This window comes from Verticillium dahliae, genomic scaffold (assembly GCF_000150675.1).
Source record: "Verticillium dahliae VdLs.17 supercont1.19 genomic scaffold, whole genome shotgun sequence".
Classification (NCBI taxonomy): Eukaryota; Fungi; Ascomycota; class Sordariomycetes; order Glomerellales; family Plectosphaerellaceae; genus Verticillium; species Verticillium dahliae.
Genome location: NW_009276939.1, coordinates 272,112 through 297,947, shown reverse-complemented (window position 1 = coordinate 297,947; position 25,836 = coordinate 272,112). Strand labels below are relative to the sequence as shown.

General features: G+C 55.7%; 10 protein-coding genes across 10 annotated transcripts; 5 read left to right on the top strand and 5 right to left on the bottom strand.

Moving 5' to 3' along the window:
• Window positions 1-322: 322 nt before the first annotated feature.
• VDAG_08145 (C2H2 type zinc finger domain-containing protein) lies at window positions 323-2,714 on the top strand (the record flags this gene model as incomplete). Its single annotated transcript, XM_009657522.1, has 6 exons — window positions 323-826; window positions 885-1,115; window positions 1,185-1,304; window positions 1,355-1,405; window positions 1,482-1,603; window positions 1,679-2,714. 6 exons carry the CDS (start codon window positions 323-325, stop codon window positions 2,712-2,714), a joined length of 2,064 nt encoding a protein of 687 aa, XP_009655817.1.
• A 116-nt stretch (window positions 2,715-2,830) lies between these two features.
• On the bottom strand, window positions 2,831-4,553 carry VDAG_08144 (homogentisate 1,2-dioxygenase; the record flags this gene model as incomplete). The annotated part of the gene is made up of 4 exons (XM_009657521.1): window positions 2,831-2,944; window positions 3,035-3,162; window positions 3,218-3,572; window positions 3,627-4,553. 4 exons carry the CDS (start codon window positions 4,551-4,553, stop codon window positions 2,831-2,833), a joined length of 1,524 nt encoding a protein of 507 aa, XP_009655816.1.
• A 633-nt stretch (window positions 4,554-5,186) lies between these two features.
• On the top strand, window positions 5,187-6,660 carry VDAG_08143 (3-carboxy-cis,cis-muconate cycloisomerase; the record flags this gene model as incomplete). Its single annotated transcript, XM_009657520.1, has 2 exons — window positions 5,187-5,288; window positions 5,365-6,660. The coding sequence occupies 2 exons, from the start codon at window positions 5,187-5,189 to the stop codon at window positions 6,658-6,660; spliced, it is 1,398 nt and encodes a 465-aa protein (XP_009655815.1).
• A 547-nt stretch (window positions 6,661-7,207) lies between these two features.
• Window positions 7,208-9,149, bottom strand: VDAG_08142 (uncharacterized protein; the record flags this gene model as incomplete). Its single annotated transcript, XM_009657519.1, has 3 exons — window positions 7,208-8,480; window positions 8,555-8,952; window positions 9,033-9,149. 3 exons carry the CDS (start codon window positions 9,147-9,149, stop codon window positions 7,208-7,210), a joined length of 1,788 nt encoding a protein of 595 aa, XP_009655814.1.
• A 1,613-nt stretch (window positions 9,150-10,762) lies between these two features.
• On the bottom strand, window positions 10,763-13,079 carry VDAG_08141 (choline dehydrogenase; the record flags this gene model as incomplete). Its single annotated transcript, XM_009657518.1, has 8 exons — window positions 10,763-10,774; window positions 10,910-11,658; window positions 11,724-11,937; window positions 11,990-12,225; window positions 12,283-12,409; window positions 12,469-12,730; window positions 12,783-12,816; window positions 12,875-13,079. The coding sequence occupies 8 exons, from the start codon at window positions 13,077-13,079 to the stop codon at window positions 10,763-10,765; spliced, it is 1,839 nt and encodes a 612-aa protein (XP_009655813.1).
• Window positions 13,080-16,957: 3,878 nt separating this feature from the next.
• On the top strand, window positions 16,958-17,446 carry VDAG_08140 (uncharacterized protein; the record flags this gene model as incomplete). Its single annotated transcript, XM_009657517.1, has 1 exon — window positions 16,958-17,446. The coding sequence occupies one exon, from the start codon at window positions 16,958-16,960 to the stop codon at window positions 17,444-17,446; it is 489 nt and encodes a 162-aa protein (XP_009655812.1).
• A 258-nt stretch (window positions 17,447-17,704) lies between these two features.
• VDAG_08139 (beta-glucosidase) lies at window positions 17,705-20,204 on the bottom strand (the record flags this gene model as incomplete). The annotated part of the gene is made up of 2 exons (XM_009657516.1): window positions 17,705-19,986; window positions 20,036-20,204. The coding sequence occupies 2 exons, from the start codon at window positions 20,202-20,204 to the stop codon at window positions 17,705-17,707; spliced, it is 2,451 nt and encodes an 816-aa protein (XP_009655811.1).
• Window positions 20,205-22,120: 1,916 nt separating this feature from the next.
• On the top strand, window positions 22,121-22,897 carry VDAG_08138 (uncharacterized protein; the record flags this gene model as incomplete). The annotated part of the gene is made up of 2 exons (XM_009657515.1): window positions 22,121-22,296; window positions 22,354-22,897. 2 exons carry the CDS (start codon window positions 22,121-22,123, stop codon window positions 22,895-22,897), a joined length of 720 nt encoding a protein of 239 aa, XP_009655810.1.
• An 843-nt stretch (window positions 22,898-23,740) lies between these two features.
• On the top strand, window positions 23,741-24,272 carry VDAG_08137 (uncharacterized protein). Its single transcript, XM_009657514.1, has 2 exons — window positions 23,741-24,000; window positions 24,079-24,272. The coding sequence occupies exons 1-2, from the start codon at window positions 23,821-23,823 to the stop codon at window positions 24,265-24,267; spliced, it is 369 nt and encodes a 122-aa protein (XP_009655809.1). The 5' UTR covers window positions 23,741-23,820; the 3' UTR covers window positions 24,268-24,272.
• Window positions 24,273-24,403: 131 nt separating this feature from the next.
• Window positions 24,404-24,739, bottom strand: VDAG_08136 (uncharacterized protein; the record flags this gene model as incomplete). The annotated part of the gene is made up of 1 exon (XM_009657513.1): window positions 24,404-24,739. The coding sequence occupies one exon, from the start codon at window positions 24,737-24,739 to the stop codon at window positions 24,404-24,406; it is 336 nt and encodes a 111-aa protein (XP_009655808.1).
• Between the last annotated feature and the right edge of the window lie 1,097 nt (window positions 24,740-25,836).

Sequence of the window (25,836 nt, the reverse complement as noted above, 5' to 3'; positions counted from 1 at the left end):
CGAGAACACGACCGACACAGGGAACCTCTCAAGCGCTCGACCAGAGCAGGGCGATGATGACAACCTCACCATTACAGTGGCCAGCGTGCACAATCCGGACTTCGATTTTGGGACCTCGGTCGCGGTCATAGATCCACCCACAGAGAGTAATGACGACTTCGATGGTAACGAGCTTCTGGCCTCAGTTCCGACACAGCCGACGCATACCAATAGCATCGACAGGCCAAACCCAACGGATGCAAATTTATTTGAAGGGAACAGTCTGTTCTCGCCTTTGGTGGGAGATGCAGGCCGCACACCGCGAGAAATGCTCACCGCAGCCATGGCCTCGCAACAACCATTGGAAAGTGACCTCTCGGTCATTCTTGGATTCGCGCCCCGGGCGGCCTTTGGCGCCTTGAGTCATAACCGGGCTTTAGACTCCGATAACCTCGGATGGCTTTCCACATTTGACGCCGCCGTTCCTTCTCCACCAAACAGCACGAATCCGTGGGATGCCTTCCTCATCTCCTTGGGTTCGCCCCTAATAAGAGACTTTCAGGGGAATTCGGCCCGCAAACATAGCTTCGGCTCCGACATACCAGACGAGCGGTTCGCGAAAGTGGCCAGGCTGTGGCCAAAAAGGAGGGAGCGGCCGTGGTATATGATACAGACCCTTTGGCATGACGCCGCCAACCATGAAGGCACCAACCTCTTCTCTGAATCTCCACCAGGTGAAAGGGATGATAACTCCCCGTCCATGCGGACAAACGGCCCTCAGAGAGGCCTGGACGACGACAGGCGTCTATCACTAATCAGAGACCTATCACTACCTCGATTTGGCGGAGTAAGTATTCAACCGCGACGAGCTTTCTCTGGCCTGAGCTGATGCTGACATCTGCCAGGATGACAACGATCAGAGCCTTCAGAATAAATCTGGCCTTCCGACGGCAGACACCTTTGCCGTATGCATCGATCTCTACTTCCAGCGATTTCATCCACTGTTCCCATTTATCCACGAGCCCACGTTTTCGGCCAGGCGCACACCAAACATTATTCTCCTCCCAATATGTCTGATTGGGCTCCATCTATTGGACCCGGATAAGACGAGGCCGTTTGTGATCACTCAGGTTCTAGTAAGACTGGCCTTGAAGTATTTGTGTCTTACCCTCGATGTCATGGTACTGATCTGTATGGTCTGGTAGAGAGGAATTGAGAGGTGTACGACCGCACTAGCAAGGCCTTGGAAACGAAACGATTCCATGTCTCTCATTACCGTTCTTGGCTCTGCAATCTTGTATCTCAACTTTGCGTCAATTCTCGAAGTAAGTGCCGCTGATGGCTCCTTGTTGGTTAAGTTTCTGACCTTTTGCAGGAAGTTGCGCATTCAGAACTGACACACGCACTCTACGCTAAAGCCTTGACTGTGAGTGAAAATAATTTCAAAGCCTTCAATGCGGCCAATGCATCAATTGATCAACATCAAAGCTAACACCCTTCAGGTCGCCCAACAGAGCGGCCTTTTCGAGGTGAGCAGGGGCCCCTCCATCTGCGAGGCGCTGTCACAAGAACGCCAAACGGACGCCGCTTGGAAGTCTTGGGCGCGGATAGAATCAGCCAAACGGTAAATCGTCCCTCCCCTGCATCAAGTCGCGTCTCTGGCGCTCAGTTGGGAGACTTTTGTTGACGCTTGCAACAGTGTGGTGGCGTACCTTGTTGTAACCGACTGCTTGTACACGTCCAGCATCGGGCCAAAACCCATGACACAAGTGGATATGCTCCATATCCATGCTCCTTGCCCTGAAAATCTATTTGACGCAGTAGATGCAACTAGCTGGGCAAAGCTTGCGTCCATGTCACCCGCCACCTTCATAGATCCACCTGTCCTGGACTTCCAGGGCCACAAGGCAACACTCCCGACGACGCTGTCCGCCAGCGTGATGGGCATGCACACATTACTATCAGCCACTTGGCTCTACATCGCCGACCTCCGCTACCGTACTCTGCCATCTAGCTCCGATCCGCTCAGGAACAGCCTGTACCCTGGAGAGATATTCCAGGAAAGCTCGACGGGGGCCGCCATAGCACCTCTTCTCCGGGAAATCTACGCCTCAGACCACGAGGGTCTGCTTGCCGGTGACCCCAACGCCATGGCCTTCTGGAACAACATGTGCGTCAACCTGACGGCCAATCTCGACCTGTTCGAGATCGCGGCTGGGCGCGAGGGCATGGAGGCAGGCAAGACGGCGCTCGAGAAAGTTTTCGTCTGGGCGCAGACCGCGCATGCGAGGCGCGCTTGTCTCCATGCCGCCCAGGTCTATGTCTGCATGGCTAAGAGGAAGATATCAGACGGCACCATGTTCATGTCGGAGATTGCACTGTTCAACGCTGCGCTCGTGTTGGGGCTGTACGTGTATGCGGCGCCAGACACGCTCGAAACTGGCACAGAGACACCACTGGAACTGCTTGACGAGGTGGACTGGAATCAGATTGGGGACGAAGGTCTCCCCGGATGGAACATGGAGCAGAACGACTGCAGTTATGCGGCGAGGAGGTTCATCAGCGAAGGAGGTGCCATTTCGTTCAATCGATATGTTTGCATCGGGGGGTATGCCTCGGCGCGAAGGGTGATTCTAAACTACGTGGGCCTTCTGGAAGAGGTCGGGAGGTGGAACTGGCGACGGTTTCGTCACATATTACGAGTGATGAGCGATAGCATGGTGGAACTGGCATGAGAATAATGAAAAGGAGATTGGATTGAGTACAGTTTTGTGCTCTAGTACTTTCACATGGCCTGCTATATCAACAATTTGCTGCCGAAACTTTCACTCAGTGGCACAATATCGCATATCTAGTCACGCAACTTGGCGTTGTGGTAGAACTCGCGACGAGCCCGCTCAGCAGCTTCGTCTTCCTTCACCTGCTTCAAGAGTTCCTGGATCCTGGGGTTGGTGGAGAATCGGTCCTAAAGGGTTGCAAGACACATGGTCAGTCCGGCTGTTGCAGCAAGTAATGGGGTGTTTTGTTTCACATGATATCAGGGGCGGCTACGTACTGGTAGATTATCCCATGCGCTGGCATCCGTTCCCTCGGCCTCAAGGACACCACTATCCTTGCGGGCCCATTCAGTGAAGAGGAGAGTCCTGCTGGTTTCCACCATGACAGTCATTTGCTCTACAACTGCTGTCAGTAATGTCCAGTATTGCATGCTGATCACGTCAAAGACCGAAGGACCTACCTTCCAAGATACGTCTAGGCTGGTTCGTCTGCACCTTGTGTTCCTCGATGTAGCGTTCATCAAAGCCTCCGTGAGGTGTGTGGCCGCCCTCGTAACTGCCGCCGCCTGGCTGGAAGTCATTCGACCGGCCCAAACCGTTGCCATAAAGGCAGGTCAGGAACTCCGAGGCGGAGTTGCGATGGAAATACGGCGGGCGGAACGAGTTCGATGCAACGTCCCAGCGAGGGCCGAACCACAGGAAGTCAACAAGGGAAGTGTTAGGGTCCCTCGACTTGGCACTGAGAACAGTATTGATGGAGGGATCGGTATGGTCGACTGACGTGGCGTTTTGCGACACAAACTTTGTAAGATCGTACTGTAAAATCGGTTAGCATGTCTCATGATCTTGTTGAATTAGTGGCACTCTTACCTTGTAAGGCACCGAATTACCGTGCCACGCAACCACATCAAAGGGGCTGTGGTTCTGCTTGATGCCGACATGCTTTCCATTGTTCTTCACTACGATGGTGAAGTCGCGATGAAGGTCTTCGTCAATGTGAGCTTTCGGATACAGGAAGTCGCGCGCGTTGGCCAGGCCGTAGCCTCCAATGGGGCCCAGGTCCGGCAGCTCCCAAGTTGAGCCCCAGACCTCAACGATGAAGCCGCGCGCGACAGGAACATCGGCAGCCAAGTCAATGCGGAAGCGGATGCCCCTCTGGATGACACAGATCTCTCCGGGTTGAAGGAAGAGCCTTCCCATTTCCGTTTGGATTTCGAGGTTTCCGAGCTGGGCTACAAGAAGGAAATCGCCGTCGATGTTGCAGTAAGCCTTGCCGGGCATGTTTTTGTTGAAGGCATAGACGTAGAGGGCGACACCCTCACGCAGGTTCGGGTCACCGCTGCCGGCTAGTGTCTGCAGTCCATCGGTAAAGTCGATCTGGTCATCGGCAGCAGGCAGGGGAAAGGGTTTCCATTCTGCTTGTGCCGGGATCGTTTCGACCTTGGTGTTCAGAGACAAGAAGCAGTTCTCGATGTTTGACCTCGTTTCTAGGTCAACGTAACCAGAATGCGCTGCCGATGGCCTGGCACGATACATGTAGGTATTCTGGTTGGCATGTCGAGGGGCCGCAAAAAAGGACGACGTCAGACCCTCGGTGTAAAGGCCGAAGCCTCGGTCTTGAGGGTTGTTCTGTGCAATAGGCAGAGCTCCGGGAATCACCTCGGACTGGTGTCTATTGTTCCATCCTGCGAAATATTCGTAGGGATCATTGGCGCGAGTAGGTTTTGACCGCTGAAGATCGGTGTAGTGGAAGATCTTCTGAGGATCAGTGGCGGCAACCCGTTCTTCGATAGTCATGATGTCAGGCTGTTTCTTCAAGTGCTTTGGTATGTCTATCTTCTGGGAGCTAGATGTCTCCAAGTGCTCTAGAGCATTATGTAGACAGCTCAGGTCGGCTTCCCAAAGTTAGAAGTTTGGGACCAGTGTGTGGGGTCAACCCATCTCCTCATACTCCTCCTCCTTGCCACGAGACATCTCCAAACATGATTGATACACCAAAGTATGATCATAGGTGGCTGACGTCTGCTGGTGAGGAGAGAGCGTGGGGAGCTGTCGAGATGTGTCTCCCCACATTCCGGCCCCACCATGGTTGCGTACGGGGGTGTTGGAGCCTCTCCACCACCCGGCCCCTCGGGAATCTACACATGAGACTTCTCCCACATGGAGTTCGGATGCATGAAGTGGCAACCATCTTGTGCTCTTGATTCGTTAGATGGTACTTTCTGTGTTCCTTACCATGTTCTAAGTGGGGTGAGCTCCGTGTTTAGTCACCATAAGTTCCCCCAATCTTTTCTCAATTGCAGTCAGCTAGTTCATGGTACCGACAGAGGTTCACCGGGTTTTTCTAGACATTGGGAACACCCATCTCTCGCGAACATGAATGCCCTTCAACGAGTCACTCGCCAATTGGCAAGGGTGTCTGTACGAACCATGCCCAGAATGAATCAACCTCCCAGGCGCCTTCTGGGCAGTGTCAGTGCGCTCGATTCGGTGCTTTACCGAAGCATGTTTGGCACCGACGAAGCTCGAAAGGTGTGGCATTTCGCTTTGTGTACACGAAGCACTGGAAGCAATCGAGAAGCTGACCTCATTTGGATCTCCGTTGCAGATCTTTAGCGACGAAGCCTACATCAAGAGCTGCGTGGACGTCGAGACGGCGTTGGCCAGGGCGCAAGCCAAATGCAATGTCATCCCGCAAACCGCGGCCGAAGCCATCACCTCCACAGCAGACGCCTCCAAGCTCAACTATGATCGACTCGCCAATGAGACAGAGATTGTCGGCTACCCCATCCTACCCCTCATCCGACAACTCACAGACCAGTGCGGCGAGGCTGGCAAATACCTACACTGGGGCGCAACAACGCAAGACATCATGGACACGGCGTCAATGCTGCAGATGAAGGCTGGCCTTGACCTCGTCGAGACCAAGCTGCGAAGCGCCATCAGGGCGTTGACCAAATTGGCCGAAGAGTACCGAGATGCGCCCATGGCTGGACGTACTCATCTGCAGCATGCTCTTCCGGTCACATTCGGCTACAAGTGCGCATCTTGGCTCAGCGGCCTTCAGAGGCATCTAGAGCGCATACAGCAACTGCGACCGCGCTGTCTGCTTGTTCAGTACGGTGGTGCGGCCGGAACACTCGCCTCTCTGGGCAATGGCAGCGAAGGCATCGAGGTGCGCAAGCAGCTCGCGGAGGATCTTGGTCTCCACGACCCTTCCATGACGTGGCACGTCGCGAGGGACGGTGTCGCCGAAATCATCAACACGCTTGCCCTGATAGGAGGATCCCTGGGCAAGGTCGCGCTGGATCTCATCATCATGTCCTCCAACGAGGTGGGTGAGGTCATGGAGCCTTTCGTACCGCACCGCGGCGCTTCTTCCACCATGCCACAGAAGAGAAATCCCATATCGAGCGAGCTCATCTTGGCGGCGTCCAAGCTGCTGCGCGCAAACGTTGGGTTGGGCTTGGACTCGATGGTCGCCGACTTTGAGCGGGCTTCGGGTCCTTGGCATCTCGAGTGGGTGGCCGTTCCTGAGAGCTTCGTCCTTGCTGTTGGAGCCCTTCATCAAGCAGAGTTTGTCTTCTCCGGCATGACGGTTGATCGGGAACGTCTACTTCACAACCTGAACTCCACGGACGGTCTCATCGTCGCTGAAGCTGTCATGATGGGCTTGGCGCCATACCTCGGCCGACAGAACAGCCACGACGTCATTTACGAGGCCTGCAAGACTGCCATAGAGACAAAGGCCACTTTGTACGAAGTTTTGAAGAGGAATAGCGAGGTTGTTACGCTGCTCGGCGACGACAAGTTGCAGGAGATGTGTGACCCCAAGAACTATTTGGGAGCTAGTACACAAATGGTAGATACTGTGACCGCCTTGAGTAGGAGTCTTGGGGTTTGATACTGAGCATCCCGGCAAGGTGGCAATTAGACAGGGAATGAGTAGACAATACAGTTCAATGGGCTTTCATGTGGTATTCTCATTGGGGCGTTACTGTCGCATCTGAACCTACCTACCTACCTGCCGTATCATCCACGCCCGCAAGCATTGAAACCAGGCTCGTATTGCCCTGGTCTGATCACATGTGCAACTTGTGCATAGGAAGGTGGCACATTTGTACTGGCGTAATGCATAGTGTAAGGCCTGAGAAATTACTCGAAATTTGGGACGTTGGGACACATGGGTCAACACGAGCTGGTCGAAAGGTTCATGGCCTCGTCCCAGCATGACAGCAGTGACCAGCAAGTGTAGACCCGTTCATTCCCGGAATTGCAAAATTGCAGTGGATTGACAATTATAATCTCACCAATACGTTGTATCTCATGCCACGCTCCGTTTGTACAGTAGACCAATCTCCCCCGTAGGCTACGCCAACAAAACACATGCATGAACCGCTTCTAAACCAGCCAGATTCCATCAAAAGAGTGTCGAGGGGGTATCGCCTCAATCAACCAATCGTCTTGGGCTCGCGCCTATCCTCAACGGCGGCAACCTCCACATCAGAGCTTCCGGGACCGTCGCCGTGCAGCCTCTTCTCCGCGCCCCTCGACAACATGGCTGCCGCAACGTGGTTGGTCATGTGCTCATGAGGGTCCTTGATCCACAGGGAGCAAATGAAGGCGACCACACTGAAGGGGATGGTGATGTAGAAGAGGAACTTGAAGGCGCGACCGTAGGCGAAACGCACGGCCTCTCTGAGTGTGTCCCGGATCTCGGGCGTCATACCAGCGATGCCTTCGAGACTCCCTGGGACATCAAGATTATAAGTAATGGCACCGGGAATAATGGCGCCCAAGTCGGCGGGGTTGAGTCCGCTGGCGAGGGCGGCCTTCACGACCTCCTCGCCTACGTAGTCGTTGAACTTGTTCTGGAAGACAGAGTTGAAGATTGCGTTTCCGACGGCGCCACCAGCGGATCGGAACGTTCCGAGAAGGCCCATGGCCACGCCGAGATGGGCGTGAGGAACGTGGAGACTGGCCACGGCGTAGCCGACAATGGTGCAGAGGAGGAACATGGGAACACCGATGGCAGGGACGAAGGCCCAGGCGAGCTTGTGGTTCGGGGCCACGGTAGCGGCGCCGGCACCGATGAACACGGCCTGGAAGCCAGCGCCAGCGACGATGAGCCACTTGAGGTGACCAATCTTGTGGGCCAGCATGGGGATGACAACACCAGGGAAGAGACTCCAGATGTTCGTGGGCAGTGAGAGCACGCCAATCTCGATGGGGTCGGTCGTGAACATGAAGAGCGAGCCCTGAGGTACCAGAGCCGAGAGGGCGTTGAAGTTCATGCCGCAGATGAATAGGACGATCAGGAGAAGAGTGAAGCCACGCCACATCTTGAAGAGCTCAAGAGGGAACAATGGGTCCTTGGCGTAGTTGAACTCCCAGGTAAAGCAAGCGACGAGGCCGGCGAAACCAACCAAGATGGGCGTCAGGGTGCTGGCGCTGTCCCAAGGGTGTTCAGGCGTGCCGCCCCAGGTGATTCCAACAAGGCACGTCGCGAGACCCAGGGTAAAGAGAGTGATGCCGATCCAGTCGATCTCTTTGAACTGCTGCCACCGAGTCTTGTCGAAGTCGCCCCTCGGATGGGTTGTCGGCCAGTAGAAGATGGCAGTTCCGATCAGGGAGATGGTCTCGGTAATGATGCCGATGTAGAAGATCCACCGCCATGTCGCATACTTGTAGAAGATGCCGGCGATAAGAGCCGTGATGACACCCCTGTGGTAGAAGTTTCAGATTTAGCCAGTCTTCTTTCCAGCGTGGCTTGAAGCTTGGAGGGCTATTCAACGTACCAGGGCACGGTAATTCCACCTTCCAGAATACCCACGCCAACAGCCCGCCACTTGTTAGGCAGCATCTCAGGGACACCGGCGTAAGCAACAAAGATGAATCCTGTACCGAGACCGATGACGGTCTCAGCTGCGATCAGAGCAGCAACGCTCTGAGCTGTTGCTCCGACGATGGACCCAATCAACGTGACGAATTGGCCACCCAGAATCATGTTCCTTCGGCCAAAGATGTCACTCAGGGGCCCGCCGAGCGAGAAGGAGACGGCGGTGGAAAGAGACCACGCGCCAACGATCCAGGCGAACGGCGCGTCGTTGCCCAGGTCGTTACTGACCTGGACAACAATTGCTGCTATGACGACGAACGCGAGCGCAACGCCGGGACCAAAGGAGGCTGCCATGAACTGTGCAAGCAAACCCATTAGCCTCTGTATCGACTCGCTCGTTGTTCGAACAGGGCTGCTCAAAGTCTTGGGATACTTACAAAAATGGCGGCCCAGACTCTCCATCCAACCTTGACTTCCTCGTCCGGGTTGTCATATTGAACAGGCGCACCGGCGTCTTCGACACGCCGCTGCGTGGTTTCGCCGTCTTTCGACATGGTGAACGTATGTTTTCTTGAGTGATTAGTGTGAAACTTGGGATTTCCAGAACCGAAAGTTGCTCAAGCTTGACAGCAAAGGAATCAACTCGGGCACTGAGGGTGACGATGTGTGTGAGTTATACTTGAGTCTTTCGTGGCATTGCGTTCCAATGCTGCCCCAGATTCAGCCGCTGGTCTCGGCACGTCCATAACCCCAAACGCGCTATAGCTAACCCCGTGGTCGTCCCACTGCCGTACCCTCCAAGGCGAGCGCTCCAGCTACTCCAGACTGTGGGGTCTGGGGAATATGTGGTCTGTGGGGGAACAAAGCGTGTGGGGAAGCCCTGGGAGAGGGCGCGGAACTTCAGGGAGAGTGAGGATTCGTGAGGATTCGTGAGGGGTAAACTTTCCGCCAGCCAAGCCACGAGGCCAGGGTTGGCGTGCCTCTATTGACTTGTGAGGGCCAAACACTGACCCGGCAGGCCCAGCGCTGAGGACAGACAAGTGCCGTGCTACGCCTCGCGTCGCGTCGCCGCACCCCCTGGTCTTCTCGGTAGTTCTTCACCGAACGATGCCGTTTTGTATGTGAATTCGGATCTGGTCGCAATCTTTCGGATCGAGGTCAATAGCCTGTGGGGCTTTGCATTATGCGTCAGGACCTGGTCCCTATCTGGACACTCCAAGGTTTGTCGCAGCAACAGCACCACCACCGCTTCGGTTTCCTTCGCCAAGAAATCGGTCACGTTGCCATGATCTCTGCCCTGGCGACGGATGAGCAAGCAATAATTCATCGGGCTATGCTCTTGCTGGGTAGGCAGGTTGCCACTACCACCACACGCATCTGAATCAGCTGTGCAGGATACCAAAGAGCCCAATGCCCTGCTGCCAGTGTAATTTTTCCGAGGTTTCCGAGATGCCGAAATGTGTCCATCTCTACCATCAGTAACAAGAAATTCATCCATTACTGATCAATGCTGGCGATGACTGTGCTAAATCGGAGTCTTGCAATCTCTCGAAATGTAGAGAATCCCCAACGGAGAAGACGAGTTCCCCGGCGGTGTCACCCCTTAGCTTCGCCCTTATCGTCCGTTCCCTCAGCTGAGGACCCCTAGACGCTTGATCTGCCATCTGACGCACAGACCTGACGATCTCTATGTGACAGAATCAGGAGGTCGGGATATATTGCTTAACAATGATCAGCATGGATTGAGAGTTCGTTCTTCGCATGGTACACATGGCGAACATCAGTTTCGTCTATCTGCGAGAAACCATCAAGCGAGAACTATATTGCGTGCTCCTCCGCAGTCGAAAAAGCTACAATTGATTTCCCTCTACATTACTTATACGGGTATCGGAACTGCCGCGAGGCGAGCGTTCCGAGGAAGGCTTGTTATGACTCTCCGAGCCAAAAAGCATCACCTCTACGTGAAATACTAGGAAAACCAAGAATTTCTTCCCCAATCGCAAAGTTGAATCGGACATCGCGTACAACAGAATATCAATGTTGGATTTTCAAGTTTATCGTCACTGAAGCGCAACCCCCTAACCCCAAGCACCATCTGACCACTTGTCTTTCAATCAAACGATACGAGCTGTCCCTCACAAAGTTCTTCCCCGCGACATATGACGTTTCACCACGAGCCCTGATAGTTTGGTCAGCAAGCTTCTCGAAAGCAAGAGGACCTAGTACTCACGCCCGAGAGAATAGCGGTGGCGGCCTAGAGAAAGAGTACCGTTAGCATGTTGTTCGTGTGTTTCGTCAAAGTGTGTGAACCTACCTTTTCGGCGAGTGCGTAAACAGTGCTAGACGTGTGCGAAGCAGGAAGCAGCGGAATAACACTGGCGTCGACGACGCGGAGATTCTTGACACCGTGAACGCGGAAGTTAGAGTCCACAACTCCGCCGGCGTTCTGGGGACCGACGCTGCAGGTGCCGGCATAGTGAGCAAATGAAGCAAGGTTCTGGCGGATGTACTGCTCAATGTCCGCATCAGTCGCGACGGTCGGTCCCGGGAACACCTCGAAGGGCGCGAGAGGCGCGATGGCGGTTGTGTTGGCAATTCTCCTCGCAAGCTTAAAGCCGTCGACCATGATGGCCAGGTCAAGAGGATTGGTCAGATAGCCAGGATCGACAGCGGGCGGTGTAAGAGGGTTATTCGACACGAGTTTCACGGAACCCCGGGAGTAGGGGTGTTGCACTCCAGAGACAACAGTGCCTTCATTCCAGAAGATCTCGAGGGGGGTCTGGGCGTCTGAGGAGAGGCCGGCCGTGAGGAGCCTGTGCTGCTTGGTGAAGCTCTGGCGGACAGAATCAGGGTAATCAGCAGGCAGGAACTGGCCGACGGTCTGAGATTGAGCAGCTTGACGCAGCGCGGCAGGCTGGGAGCTGAAAGTCGATATGGGAAGGAACATGATAAACTCGGCATTGGCATTAGCATACGGGCCAGTGCGGTTGCTCTTGTATAAGGCCAGTGCCTCGCTTGCAAAGGTCGTGTCGGAAAGGTTGGCGCTGCTGAGAGGCGCGGTGACTGGAAAAAGTTAGTTCTGAGACCGAAAGACTTGAGATTGTTGAGCTTGTTGAGATGGGACGTACTAGCATTGACAGCAACAACAAGAGGGTGGTCCTGGAGGTTGCGACCGACGGCTGGGAGGTCAACGACAGACTTGATACCCTGAGCCGCTAGGTCCTTGGCATCGCCGATGCCTGAAAGCTGAAGAATCTGTGGCGAGAAAACCGCACCAGCAGAAACAATGACTTCCCTCCAAGCCTTGACGACCTTGGTGGTCGAAGTTTGTGTATCGATGTACTGAAGGCTGGTTAGTCTTGTGGTTGCCACTATTGGAGAAGGTCGCACAAACCTCGACTCCGACAGCCTGACCGCGCTCGACCTGGATCTTCGAACCATGGGCATATTGGATGAGCTTGAGGTTGGGCCGCTTAGCCGCAACGTCGTAGTGCGCGGTACGTCCGGAGCTTCGTGTGTTCTCCACAGGCTTCACAGAGTGCGTGGTAAAGAAACCACCAGCATTGTTGCCGCCATATCCGTCTTTCAGAATAGGGATGCCGAGTTCTCGAGCCGCGGCCACTATGTTCTCTGATGGGTGGGTCAGTTTAATGCGAAGTATGGGCCTAGCTCAACAGGTTGGCTTACTGATGCTTGGCCACCAGAATGGGGAGTAGCTGGCGTGAACAGCACCCTGGGTGCCGCGAGACGAAGCCTCCCAGGTCGCGCCAAACTCTTGCGCTACATCAGCGTTGGGACGGGTGAAGATTTCGCTCTGCAAGTTGTCAGGACGCTGTAAGCCAAATCCAAGAGCAACCTATCAAGCTTGTTTACCTTCTTGAAGTTCTTGAAGATCTCTGTCCAGCCCCAACCACTGTTGCCGAACTCTTTCCAGCGGTCAAAATCACCAGAAGAACCCCTGACGAAGACCATCTGGTTGATCAAACTACTACCTCCGACACCGCGTCCGATCGGCAGGGCGATCGCCCTGTTGCCGGTGGCGGGGGACGGCGTGCTCGTGATATTCCAGTTATATTTGCTGTTGGCTGCATTGGCGCCGTTGCCGGGAATCGTGATGAGGTCTTCCTGGTCATCACTGCTCGGTGTTAGTTGTGTCCAGCCATGTGTCGAAATAATGGTTGTCTTACAGCTGGCCGGCTTCGAGCAACAGAACTCGGAACACTGTACACGGTATTATTAGTGGGCATGTCAAATGAAGCTTTGTCGGACCATCACTAACATCCGTTGGCCGTCAGGCGGTTGGCCAGCGTTGTGCCGGCGACGCCGGCGCCGACAATGATGTAGTCATACGCATCCTCTTGACGGGTCGCGGGAAATCGGCGGTGCACATCAGACGACGCTAACCCGGGGCTGAGACCAGGCTGCTCGGCTGAGGGCAGCGCTGCCACAAGGGGGACCAATGCCAGAAGAGCCGCGATATGCATGTCGAGTGGTAGTTTGATGATTGCAGATCGGTGAAGATATCAAGAAACGTCCAGAGATAAGTTAGCCAAGATACCACGCTGGTTTATGTACAGATTCAGCATGTGAGATTGGCCCTCGCCCTACCCCTCTTTCCTGTTTCCCTGGCTCTACATGAGGCTGAGCGCAAATGACCGCGTAAGGCTTGAGCGTGTCAGAAACAGGGCCAGGAGCACGAGAGGCCATCCCCGTGCGAACTTCCCGACGCCAGTAAAGGACCCCTGGAGTGGGACGGCACGGCTCTGGCGTGAACCTTGTCGCCGGCTACGACGTCAACCACCTGATGTTCCGCACGGGGATGCTGGAAATCCATCTGAACAGGCCGAAGCGAGCCATCCCGGAGGTGTATCGAAGAGCCTATGTGGGCCATGTGGGGGCAGTGTGGAATCTCGTCCATCACCTCATCTGCCACGTTTTTGGTGCCTGGACTCCCTGGAGCGTCGTGCCATGCCAAGCCGATTGAGATAAATGAGTTAGATGGTGCCTTGTCCCGGCTACACAGCCTGTAAACAGCAATGTGGCCCAAACTCAAGTTGATGAAGACCCAATCAACGGCGATCGGCATTGACGACACAACCGAGGTGCCAGGGTCCAGTCCGGGGCACCAACGGAGCCTCGTTCAACTCAAAGGAGGAGGTGGGCCTGGTCATCCGGTAGCTAGAGCATACATGTGCCCCATCACGCCCCGGCAGTGCGATGTTGACTGCTTGGAATTGCTTGATAAGCTCGCGTCATCCTCCTTACCCTTTAAGGCAGTTTTTACTTTCGGCATCTTGGTGGTACAACATGCAAATGCCAAGCGGTGCGTCGTCATTCTCGGCCAAAGAGTCTCTGAGTGGGCTCGGCTTCCGCTGATGCTGTGCCGTGCTCCGGTCCGAAGTTGTACGAGAATGGGTGTAAACACGACCAACCCCTCAGTTGACTGCAAACTGCCCATGAATGCAATCCACCCCGGTTTTTGATTGCATTTCGGCAGTGCGGAGAGCGGAACAGCCGGACCAAGCGCCTACGCGGCGCCTGAGCTTTGTAGAATACGGCTTTCTGAGGACTGTTGTGATATGTCGACGGTCGAGAGGACATTGTTCCGAAAAGATACAGTACACGACTGATAACGAGACACCCTGCATCGAGCGGATCTTTTTAATACCTTTGGAAATTTTGCGAATTTACCCTTGTCATCTGCAGTCAAATCTGTCTTTATCCACAGCCTATACGATCTGATGCCTCGGCAGGGCTAAATGATATTGAGCCCCCAGAGTGACTTGTTGATTGACCTCGTTATACTTGAAGCGATGAGGCATTGAAGATTCATGGCCAGTGACAAATGCCATGATCTTGATTATGCTTCCGACTTGGACTCGTGTAAGCAGAAGGAGATGGAGAAATTCAGGCAGAATCCTGTCTCGGAAGAAACGGCAACGTCTCCAGAAAGTGTCTATCAGCCAGATGTCATCGTCACACCCAGCCCACCGTTCGAACCTTGGGAGAAGCCTGAGAATGACTTTGATCTTTATCCAGGGGTTGAGTTAGGTCATGAACTGTGTGCCTTCATTGGCATATATCCTGCTGACAGGCCGTTAAATTCATCCAGCCGAGTATGAAGGCCAGCCCTGTTCGATTCATTGGATGCACTTGGATGCACGGGGCTTGAGCGACTGAAGGGGAACTAGCCGTTTGATTCACTCTGTTCAAGGCGCTCGCCAATAGCAACACGCAACAGACGTTGCAAGCAGAGCTATTAAATTGTTGGGCGAACTCTTCTTACTCAAGATGAGAAGGCGAGGAAATATAAAAGCAATGGCAGCACAATGTTTCAATTGATTCATCACGATCCCGACAATTCTGTTCGACAACCCCCAAGAAAACGCATTTCTATATCATTCAAGACTTCGCTTGATTCCTCATTGATCCAACCATGAAGACTGCCTACCTCATTATTTCGGTCTTCTTCACTGTATCCTTCGCCGCCCCCAACCCAGCTGCAGTCAAGGACGTTGTGGAAGATGGCCTCGAAAAACGCCAAAGTTTCGGCTGCGGCGCCTGCAAGAACGGCAAAAGATTTTGCTGGAGCTGTACCTCTGGCGGATGCAGTGACAGACACGAAAACTGCTAGATCAGGCTATTCTATCGAAGCTTGACGTATTGAATGTAAGATACATCACATGGATTTCAGGTCAGGACGAAGTTAATGGCAAGAGTCGTGCAAATAACTTAGGCACTCGATGCACACTCTGAACAGTAGGACCAGTGGGCTTGATGTCCATGTCTGTTGTGGTCGTGTCATAGAAACAGCCATGATCTTGCGTCCTGGATGCTTCAGGCAATATAAATACTATGACTGTCAGTATTTCGAGGTGATTCAAGCCGTTGCACAAAGTAATGACACCCCTCTCGGGGTCCTATGATGAATGAACTGTACTTGGCGAACGTTGTCACTGAGCACTCAGCCATCATCATGTTACGGTCGAAGTCGCCTGGATACTTGCCAAGACGGATGCAACGGGCTGGCTTACGATGCTCTCATTGAAGGCAAGCATGTGACAGCCATGTCAAGGTACTCAAACCCCCTTGGATGGCCGGAGTCTGTCGACTGGCACTGGGATGATGCGTGACAGCTAACGCGTTTGCTGATCGCTTTTGAACGCTAGCTGGTCTTTTTTGTAGTTCCATTCTTGCAATTGGAAAACTAAGCGGGTACATCACAACACGTTGAGGGCCAATGCAGCATGAAGTGGTCCCGCGGGTTCGCGACGATATGTTGAACACCGGAACGATGGGTTTCACGGGCTGTAACAACACGGTAATTACAGGACACTGCCTCACACTCCCCGGGCGTTTCGACCATCAGATCAGGGAAGTGATTTGTCCGTACACGAGGGCTTCGAAGCTTCTCCTTCCCAATCCGACACCATGGCGCGGTTCTATGGCTAGGTATTCGACGGCGGCATTTGCTACCAATATAACTCAAATACATGCTCCAACGCGGCGCCACTCATGTATCAGGTTGCTCGTTGATTTCGTAGAGCTACTCGATCAGAACTCGCGCTGCGCGTGCGTCGTATGCCGAAGGCAACCAGAGTGCTGGGTAAGAATACCACCAAATGTCATCATACACGCGAGGGGCCAAGCTGACTGGTTAATCTTGTTCCGGCAGCAGAGCGCCTTGGGTCATTCTTGGCTGGGCCACCTGCATCACGGAGGGCTGCCAATCTGAGGCCGCCTACTTACAGGATCTTTGCACCAGCAATTGAAGACAAATGAGGGTTGATGGTTCTGTGCTCATCGCCCGCGCGGGCTTTCCAGCGCCACACCTAGGGTGCCGATCATCCCCAGGTCTGACGGCTGGCCCCTTGGCCCCTGGTCATGACATCAAAATTGGCCGCTTGTGTGCCCGCGAAGGAATGATCGTCGTGCCGTCCGACGAATCGCCCAGCGCCGTAGGATTTACTGAACCAGATTAGGACTGCTGTGCCTCTCCGCCACGCCGAGTAAGGGCATTGATCGAGCCTCTCGTAATCCTCCGATCAGCCCTGTAGACAAGTCTGGTCGTGAGACTTGTGATCATGACGTTGCCAGCACCCCTTGGCGAGGCGGTGTTCTCCTGCTGGTTGGGCGTGAGACATGCATTGTAATCCCAAGGGAATGCAGTGAAGGCGATGGGAGAGAGGATAAATTGGCAGTGTGCCTCGATCATCGTCGACGGACTGACAGCATCTTTACCACGAGTCGAGTTACAATAGAAATCAGCGCAACACACGTCTTCAGTCGAAGACGAGATCTATCCTTGTTAATCTGAACCTTCATACCAACACCTAAAAGCAACATCAAGTCATCAACGACGATGCCTGCCATTGCTCACGAGATTGCCGGCATCCTCAAGCCTCGCCAACGCTTCGGCAGCAATGACGATGATTTCGGGAACGACGTCCGCAACACGAGTCGGGCCATCAGCACCGGTATCATCGTCGCCATCGTCCTCGGCGCTGTTGCTTTTATCGCCTTCTGCATTGGCATCTGCTGCTGCGTCCACCGGAGCAGAGCCAAGAAGGCCCGTATCAACAAGGACGTTGCCAAGTACAAGCTCCCCGACAACCGATCCAGCATTGGCACGCACCCCGGCGGTGTCGCCAACCCGAACTGGGCCGACTCGAACGCCGCGCCGGCCGGGACCGGCTATGGCAACGCGTATGGAAACAGTTACGGATATGATTACGGAAAGGATCACACGTACTCTGGCGGGTTCGGACACACGATGAACGCGGGAGGCGATGCTGGGGCGACGGCGCACAGCGGCGGCCACAGTGGTGGCCATGGAGGTGGACACCACTGAGGCACGTTCAATGACAGTGGCGATGTACGATAGTTCTATGTATATCACGTATCATGACTTTATGGAAATGCGTCAACAGGATGCCAATTGAAGACACTGTGAATCTGTGAACACCACATCACGGGATAGCCCGACCACCGGTCGCCGAGGCAAGCCAACATGTCGAAAGGTTATAAATTACGTCTAAAAATGAACGCTCTCGTGATCATCATGCAAAATCCACACCACATTCTACAGACGGAGAAAACGCCAGCCCATCTACGCCTGGACAGGCGTAATGGTCGCCTCCTCATGCAAGTCCCTGCTGCTGAAGCCCGCCGAGAGGGTAATCTCGCCCTCGGGGATGAGCCACTGCTGCGCGCCAACGTCCCAGTAGCTGAGATCCCGCCTCATGAGGCCAAACTGCACCGCCTTGGTCTCGCCCGCGGCGAGCGGCACCTTTTCGAACCCGCGCAGCTGCCTGACGGGCGTGCCGGCGGGGGTGGCGCCGTCGGCGAAGCTGACGTATAGTTGCGGGATGGCGGCGCCGTCGACGTCGCCCGTGTTGGTCACGGACAGAGTGACGTTGTAGATGACGCCCCAGAGCTCGGGGTTGCCGCCGGGCAGGATGGGGACGTCGGCGGGGCGGGAGGTGATGTCGGTGGTGAGGGGCTCGGCGTGGAGGTCGGCCATTTCGAAGGTGGTGTAGCTCAGACCGAAGCCGAACTCGTAGAGGACTGAGATGTTGTGGGCGTCGAAGTAGCGGTAGTCAATCTCGAGCTTCTCCTCGAACCACGACTGCCAATCGTAGACACCCGTCGTGTTGATGGCGGTCGTCGGCGGCGCGTTGTAGTCGCTACCATTGTTGGCGATGGTGTAGGGCAGCCTGCCTGAGGGGTTGACGTCACCGTAGAGAACATCGACCAGCGAGTGGCCGGACTCTTGGCCGGGGAAGTGAGCTGCGACGATGGCCGTGACGTTAGGGTGCTTGGCGAAGGGCAGGGTGTTGACGCCGGACGAGTGGGTAATGACAATTGTGTTGTTGCAGTCCTTGGCCACGGACTCGACGACTTCATTGCCGTTCCAGTCGACATCAAGGTGCTGGCGGTCAACAGCCTCCTCGGCCCACGTCTTCAGGAATACGAGGCAGACTTCAGGGGGCGTGGGAACCCAGAGATCGGTGACGTTGGAGTTGATGATGAGGGTGTTGTTCAGCCACTGCTGAACAAGGGCGTTATCCTGCGCAGCACGCTCCTTGATGGCCTGGAGAGGCGAGACAAGGTACGTGAGCCTGCCAGTTCCCGAGCCACCACCCGCCACGAGGGTACCGTACTCGAAATCGTCCTGGTTGTAGAAGCCCTGTGTATCCTCGCCGGCATCGTTGCCGAACACGGCAATCGACTTGGGCGCCTTGAGGGGAAGAGCCTTGTTCTCGTTCTTCAGCAGCACAGTCGCCGCGGCACCATGCTTGCGGATGAGACCGGCGTGGTCAGCGCGCACGTCGCGGCTCCTCTCGCCGGTCAGGTTGAACTCGCGCAGCCACGTGGACCTCGGCGAAAAGGTGTTGAGATCAGCGGTTGAAGGATCGGTGCTGGGGAAGTCGCCGTCCTGGCCGAGCCAGTAGTAGGGGGTCATAATCCTGAGAATCATGTCATCAATGCGTGAAACATCGATGGTGCCGTTGTTCACACCGGCGGTGACGTTGCCGCCGAAGAACGAGCCGGCCTCAGGCGTCATGCCGTAGGAGCCAAGGCCACCGGGCATGTTCATGTCAAGACCGCCCTCGATGGAGGCAACACCAGAGTGAGTGGCGCCCCAGTCGGACATGACGTAGCCCTGGAAGCCGAGCTCCTCCTTCAAGAGGCCGTTGAGAGCTTTGGAGTTCTCGCAGGCGTACGAGCCGTTGAGTCGCTGGTAGGCGCACATGAAACTCGCGCAACGGGCGTGGACGGCGTTGGCGAACGGCCACATGTAGAGCTCGTGCATGGTGCGGTCGTCAATGTTGGCCGAGAGGGCCTCAAAGGTGACGTCCGTCAGGGTGCCGTTGGGGTCGTAGATCGGGTTCCTCAGAGTCTCCTGCTCATTGCCGATCCAGTGCTTGGCCGTGGCCTGGACACCGGCGTCCTGGTGGCCTTGGATGGTCTGCTCCATGCCGATACCGGTGAGGTAAGGGTCGGGAGAGAAGCCCTCCCAGTTGCGGCCCGAATAGGCAGAGCGACCGAGAGGACCGGCAACAGGAGAGAGAGCAACGTGGGCGCCCTTGGCGCGAAACTCCTTGCCCATGGCGAGGCCGCGCTCGTACATCAGCCCCTTGTCCCAACTGGCAGCGGCCGACACACCGGCCGAGAAGACGCTGGCGTAGTCGGCGACACGGATAGACAGGGGTCCATCCTGAAGGCAGAGGCCGTTGAAGCCGAGGCGAGGTATCGCGACAATGTTGCCGACGCAGGGTCCCGGTTGACCAGTGACCATGTCAGCCTTCTCCTCGAGGGTGAGCTGATCGATGAAGTTCCAGGCCTTGGCCACGGCATCTTCCCAACCTCCAGCGCCAGTGGCATTGGCTGGACATTGTTAATTTATGTATGCTGTCATGATGGTTCCTCGACTCACGTGAAGGCAGGACAGCGGGAGAGTGTCCATAAGGACCAAGAATGGTTGTGTTGAGAGGCTGAACATAACTGAAGGCATCTTCGCCACGACCTTGTGTGTCATACGCCTGCGCGTGAACGCCAGGCGCCAGCAAGAGGCCCGAGAAGATCAAGGCAAGAGAGGCGGCCATGATAGAGGCTGAGGCTTTGGGTTGGTGCTGTGAGCATCTTCCTTGACTTCAGTCTACAGCGCGAGACGTGACCCTTATATAGGTAGGTTGACGATCTCCGTGTAGTCGACCAACGTAGCCCAAATACAGCTCCGATGAGCTCTGGGTAAGATGTACGGTATGACAAACCAGTACGATGCAGAGGCAGATCTTCGCCATGGTTCCCCCCGCCGACGTCAACACGCCACGACTCATGATAGACCGGAATCTCCAAGCAGGGCCGATAAGTCCCCAGACCGAGCATCGTCGTGTGGAGCTTGGAGGCACGCGACTGGGTACCGGCGGCGGCGGGGCGAAAGCAAGCTCGGGGGCATGATGTAGCTCCTCTGGACGAATTGGAAAGCTTGGACAGGCGGCCTACTGCTTGGAGTGAAGGCTGTTGAACGGATCTCGGCCTAGGCAGAGTACGGAGAATCTCGGAGTATCTCCACATGATCCCCAGAGACTCCAGCAAACGTTGTGCTCGATGGTTGGATCTGTGGAGGTTTTCCTCGAGCCACGCGGGGAAAACCCCGACCTTCTTGGCCGATATCCCCGCAAAACACCACACGTCGGGCCGATGTCTTGTTGGCACTGTTCATCGTCACCCCCGAGTCAGGGGCTACGTTCTGACCACTCCCAGGTCGTCCGGCTGCGGCCTAGAACGAGTTTGCGATGAAGACCGCCCGAGGATTACCCTGTCGTGTTGTGATTTGCTGTGAACCATCAAACGGCCTGGGATGTCTGTCATTGGAATCGACTGTCGACAGAACTTTTAGCCGAAGGAGGGGGATTGTCCTGTCCATGACGAGCGGCGAAGCCGACGAGAATGGGTGCCGATCCTGGCCAAGACGGGAGATGAGCGGCCCCAACGGTCAAGGACCGTAGTGACGCCGTTTGTATCCAAGCTGGAAAAACATGTTTTTTTGTTTGGTCCCCACGGGTCGCTTCATCCCAGGCCGTTCACCCATTGGAAGCACCAAGACCTGGGGTACAGCTCAGGTGAACCCCGGAATGGACATTTGGTAGATTGCCGTGCCATTCAACCGGGCAAGCAGTGGTCTTCTGCCTTCCTTTCGAGCCGTGGAACATCCATCTCCGAAGCCCAGGTGTCCGAAGAGAGCATTGACATGTCTGGCAGGCCACTTGGCGTCGCGCGTGTGTGCTCTGCCGAGCGATAATGCCCGATGCATCCGTGGCTTGGCACGGCAGTTGTGGACACCCCAGGGATGAGGGGGAGTAAATCTCCCGCCCAAGGTGATCCGTGGCGTTCGGGGCGTACATGGTCAAGACGGCCAAGGGTCGGGCGATTGGGGACCGAGTCGACGAGACCTTGCCAAGGGCGGCCCGCCACGTGCGGCTGGGGAAAGGGACTGGAGGCATTAGATGGGTTTCTTTAGCATTCTCTCGTGGGTATCTCTTGCATCTGAGACGAGTGTCTCAAAGGGTTTTGATTGTACTGATTGTCGACTGTCAAGCAATAGATGACCGAAGCTATCCCCGAGATGGAGCTACAACCCCATAGCCGGTGACTGAACTGATTTAGCCGATGCAGGCTGTTTGAGACACCCCAAGTCGCTGTCGCGCTCATCTATTTGTAGCAAACTGATAGGCGAGGGAATCTTATATTCAGAGACTGTTCATCAATTATGCTTGGCGAGAGCCTCTCTTTTCTTCTTTCAGGCAACCTGGCGGTCGAAGGGGAATATTAGCATGTCCAAACGAGGGGTAGAAGGAAAAGCGTTCAGGAAGGGCTAACGTTCAGGAAGAGCTTTCATAGTGTTCCCGCGTGTATAAATGAGAAGGCCGACACGCCAAGTGGGAGTTGAGGATGATTTCCAACGCAGCGACAATTCGCCAACAAAGTTCTGATCGCACACCGAGCTCATTCGCCCATCATGAAGCCTAGCCTTCTGCTCCTCGCCGCCGCCTCGGGCGTGCTGGGCTCTCTCAACTGCACGACGACCGGCCCCCTCATCAGCTACTGCTGCCCGAACACCAACTCCGAGTCGGTCAAGACGTCGCCCGTAGGGGCCCTGATCATGCTGGGCTGCGCCGCCGACCGAACGAACAAGTAGCCCATCCCATGGTCTCTCTGCTGTAGAGGGAAAGGTTCTGACGCACCGCACAGGAACTGGTACTGGAACTGGAACGGCCTGTACACGCCGTACACGACGCAGTTGCGCGACTGCTACCTCGGCAACATGGCCTTCAACGACCTCAAAGGTATGTCCACTCGATTTGATTCACCGAGTACGAAAACAGCAGCTCGTGCTGACGAAACAGTCCTCCCCGACTGCATCGACGACCAGTTCGTCCTCGACTACACGCGCGGCCGCTCCGGGCCCCTCGACGCCTGCAACCCCAACTGCGTCAGCCAGAACAAGTTCCCGCCCGACGTCTACTACGGCGACAAGCAGACGGGCCACAACATGGCCGTCGACTTTCCCCGCCCCGGGGCGCCGCCGGGCCCCGCACCAGGACCGGGTCCCGGCCCCAGCCCGGGTGTGCCGCCGACGATCCCGCCCGGCGTGCCCCCGACGGTGCCGCCGCCGGGGGGCAGCTGCGCCGGGCTGTGGGGGCAGTGCGGCGGGCAGGGGTGGAACGGGGCCAAGTGCTGCTCGCAGGGGACGTGCCGGGCGCAGAACCAGTGGTATTCGCAGTGTGTGAACTGAGCGTGGGAGCTGGGGGGAAGGGCGGGCAGAAGGACGGGGGGGTAAAGCGGAAGAGTAAGGGCGGGCAGAAGGACGGGCAGAAGGACGGGCAGGGGAAATGAAAGGCAGTGGGTTGGTCAAGCCGGATATTCGTCGGTCTTTGTCACGGCATCTCGTTTGCGTGGGAATGCTGGTCAATATTAGTGATCACAGTCAGCCGAGAGTTCGCTTCGTGTGTTCCAGACTCTTCTGCCGAGAGGCATCATACGATGTGGCCGCGGACCCACTCTGGGTGAGGTTGTCGTGACTGAGCCGCAAAGTTTGACGGTCACGAAGGGTGTTTAGTCATGTAAGGGACGGCAAGAGAATGTCCGGGACTGATGAGCCACAGGAACGAAAGTGAAGTGTTGATGTGTTCGATTCGGTGCTGATCATGAAGAGAGGGCCATCCTTTGACACCTTACCCAAGGTAAAGTACCTACCTCTTTAAGGTATGTTACTAACCTCAGGTACCTAGGCAGAGTAAGGTGCTCATGCTCATGTCTTCAGCACAGTCAACCTGTGGCACTTGGATCGACTCTCCCGTGAGATACTCCAGATCCCCCCAATCCATCGCTTGCCATTTGCTGTCATCCACCGGAGATGCAGTCCACGCACGCGACATCGTACCACGACCACCCCAATCGGGGCCAGCCGAAGCGGGTCCGGGGTGGGCTGAGGTCCCACGATGCATCTGCTGACCCTAGACGGCGCCATGATATGACACGCGGAGCCCCGGACGCGGCCCAGGGCAAGTCACGATGAATGCGTCGGCCTCAAGCCCTATATAACTGTGTCTGGAGCTGTTGGGTGAATTTGACCCCCAAGATAGTAGCAACTAAACAACAAGGTACATCCTCAACTCAAAAGACACAAATCAAACCCCAAACCAAAAAAAAACAACCATGGCGTCAGCGCCAACACAACCCAGCGCCGACGCGCAGCACTATCCAAAACACTTCCCCAACATGCTCAAGAGCTACCTGCCCTCGCACCACGAGGCCTTTCGCCGCGTGCTCTGGACCGGCCTGCACTCGCAGCTGACGACCATCACGGTGCCCGAAGGCGGCAACATGGTCGAAGACGTAAGCTCCCTTCTCCGTTGAGTAGCCCATGTTGCGGGAAAGATGTTGCAAAATGTATATTGACAAACAACCGAACAGATCCAGTCCGCCGACCAGACCATCACCATCACGACGGGCTCGGCGCTGGCGCAGGTCGGCTCGCGCAACAGCCCGCGGCAACAGGCGCTGCGGGCGGGCGACATGCTGACGGTGCCGGCGGGGGCGCCGTGCGAGCTCGTCAACACGGGGCCGATGCCTCTGGGGGTGCTCCTCGTGACGTCGTGGTGACATGTCCTTTTTCTTTTCATTTTTACTTTTTTTTTTCATTTTCTTTTCATTTTCGACTTCTTCATTTTCGACTTCTTCATTTTCGACTTCTTCATTTTCGAGTTATTTCTTTCGCCTTCTTCCAGATGTCGCCCAACTAGATGACGCGGAACATGTTGGACTTGACGCCGCGCTTGAGGCCTTCGGCCTTGCCGTCTTCGTACTCGACGCCGGCGGCGCCGCCTTCGCCGGAGATGCCCTCCATCTTGAGGCGGAGTTCGGCGTCGAGTTCGGCCATGGTTTTGCGCTGGGCTTTTGGGGCAGGCGTCGATGAGGCATGCGTCGATGATGCGTGCGTCGATGATGGCTCTGCGTTTGGTGGTTCGGCATCGGCAGACGCGGGGGATGTCGACGATCGGGGGGCCGAAGACGATGACGAGAGGCGCGCCTGTGGGACGAGCACACGGCTGACGCGAGGCACGAAACGGTTCATGAGCGGTGGGAATCAATTGGCGTTATGGCGTACGGGGGGATGAGCGTACTCTGGGGAATAAAAAGACGGGAGCATTCAATGGAAGGCGTTTGCAGATGATTCCTTTTTGACTGTTCACTTTTAACTCAGCACAGCAATCAGAACATTCATGACATGTTGTGACGTCAGGACTCAGCACCTGGTGCTCGACAACTCCAATAGAAATCAACAACCAAATGAATCAGTCCAGTCTGTATCAATAGTTTTATGAGTCTCGGCCATACCATCTAGGCCATCCATCTGTAACACAGCCCAGCCTCGGCTCCGACATGGCCGAGCTCCACCGATGAAGCCTTCGCAACGGGCTTCGTCTTGTTGTCTCAAACGTCTTGGGCGTCCACCATCTTATCAGATCATCTGATAAGCGAAATAACGGGCTCCATCTTATCTGATGCGCCGAACCGCCGAGCATCACCACAACCTACGAACAACTAATAAAGAGGAAAAAGAATTAAAAAATTTACAAATGCCGCCCACACCTCGCCTGCGCCGCCCCCCTTCCGGCCTAGCCTCCTCGTCCCCCTGGCACCCAACACCCAGCATCCAGCACCCAGCACCCAGCACCCAGCACCCAGCACCCAGCACCCAGCACCCAGCACACCAACACACACACACAACAGAAGCGGTCCACCTCGCCTCAAAACGGCATGGTTCGACGCCTCGCCGCATGCTCACGGCCAACAGCAACACCAACAGCAGCACGAGGGCCCCTCTGCATCCCGCGCAGCCGAGGCGCCAGGGGCAGAGTCTGCACGCCAACGCAGCTGAGAAGGGGTGCCTGGGGCCTTGGGCGCACAGAGGGACACCCGGTGGGTTCTGTCAGGAGAGCAACAGGAGACCGGGGTGTGTGCTCGTTCCGGCCCCATCCTCCTTCGCGCCTTGTGATCATGGAACCCCCGGCGCGTTAAAAGCTCACCCATCCCCCTCCCTCTGGCCGATCGCTGTGACTCCCCTCCTCCCACCTCCAGAAGCCTCAGCAGCCTCCAGAAGCTCCAGAAGCCTCCAGAAGCTCCAGAAGCCTGCCACGCACACCTCACCGACAACCAGCAAACAATGAA

Excerpts from the sequence above, each read along its gene's own strand:
- VDAG_08137 (XM_009657514.1), top strand. The coding sequence starts at position 23,821 with ATGGCGTCAGCGCCAACACAACCCAGCGCCGACGCGCAGCACTATCCA. Across the intron at positions 24,001-24,078 it reads GCGGCAACATGGTCGAAGAC|ATCCAGTCCGCCGACCAGAC; the intron begins GTAAGCTCCCTT and ends ACAACCGAACAG.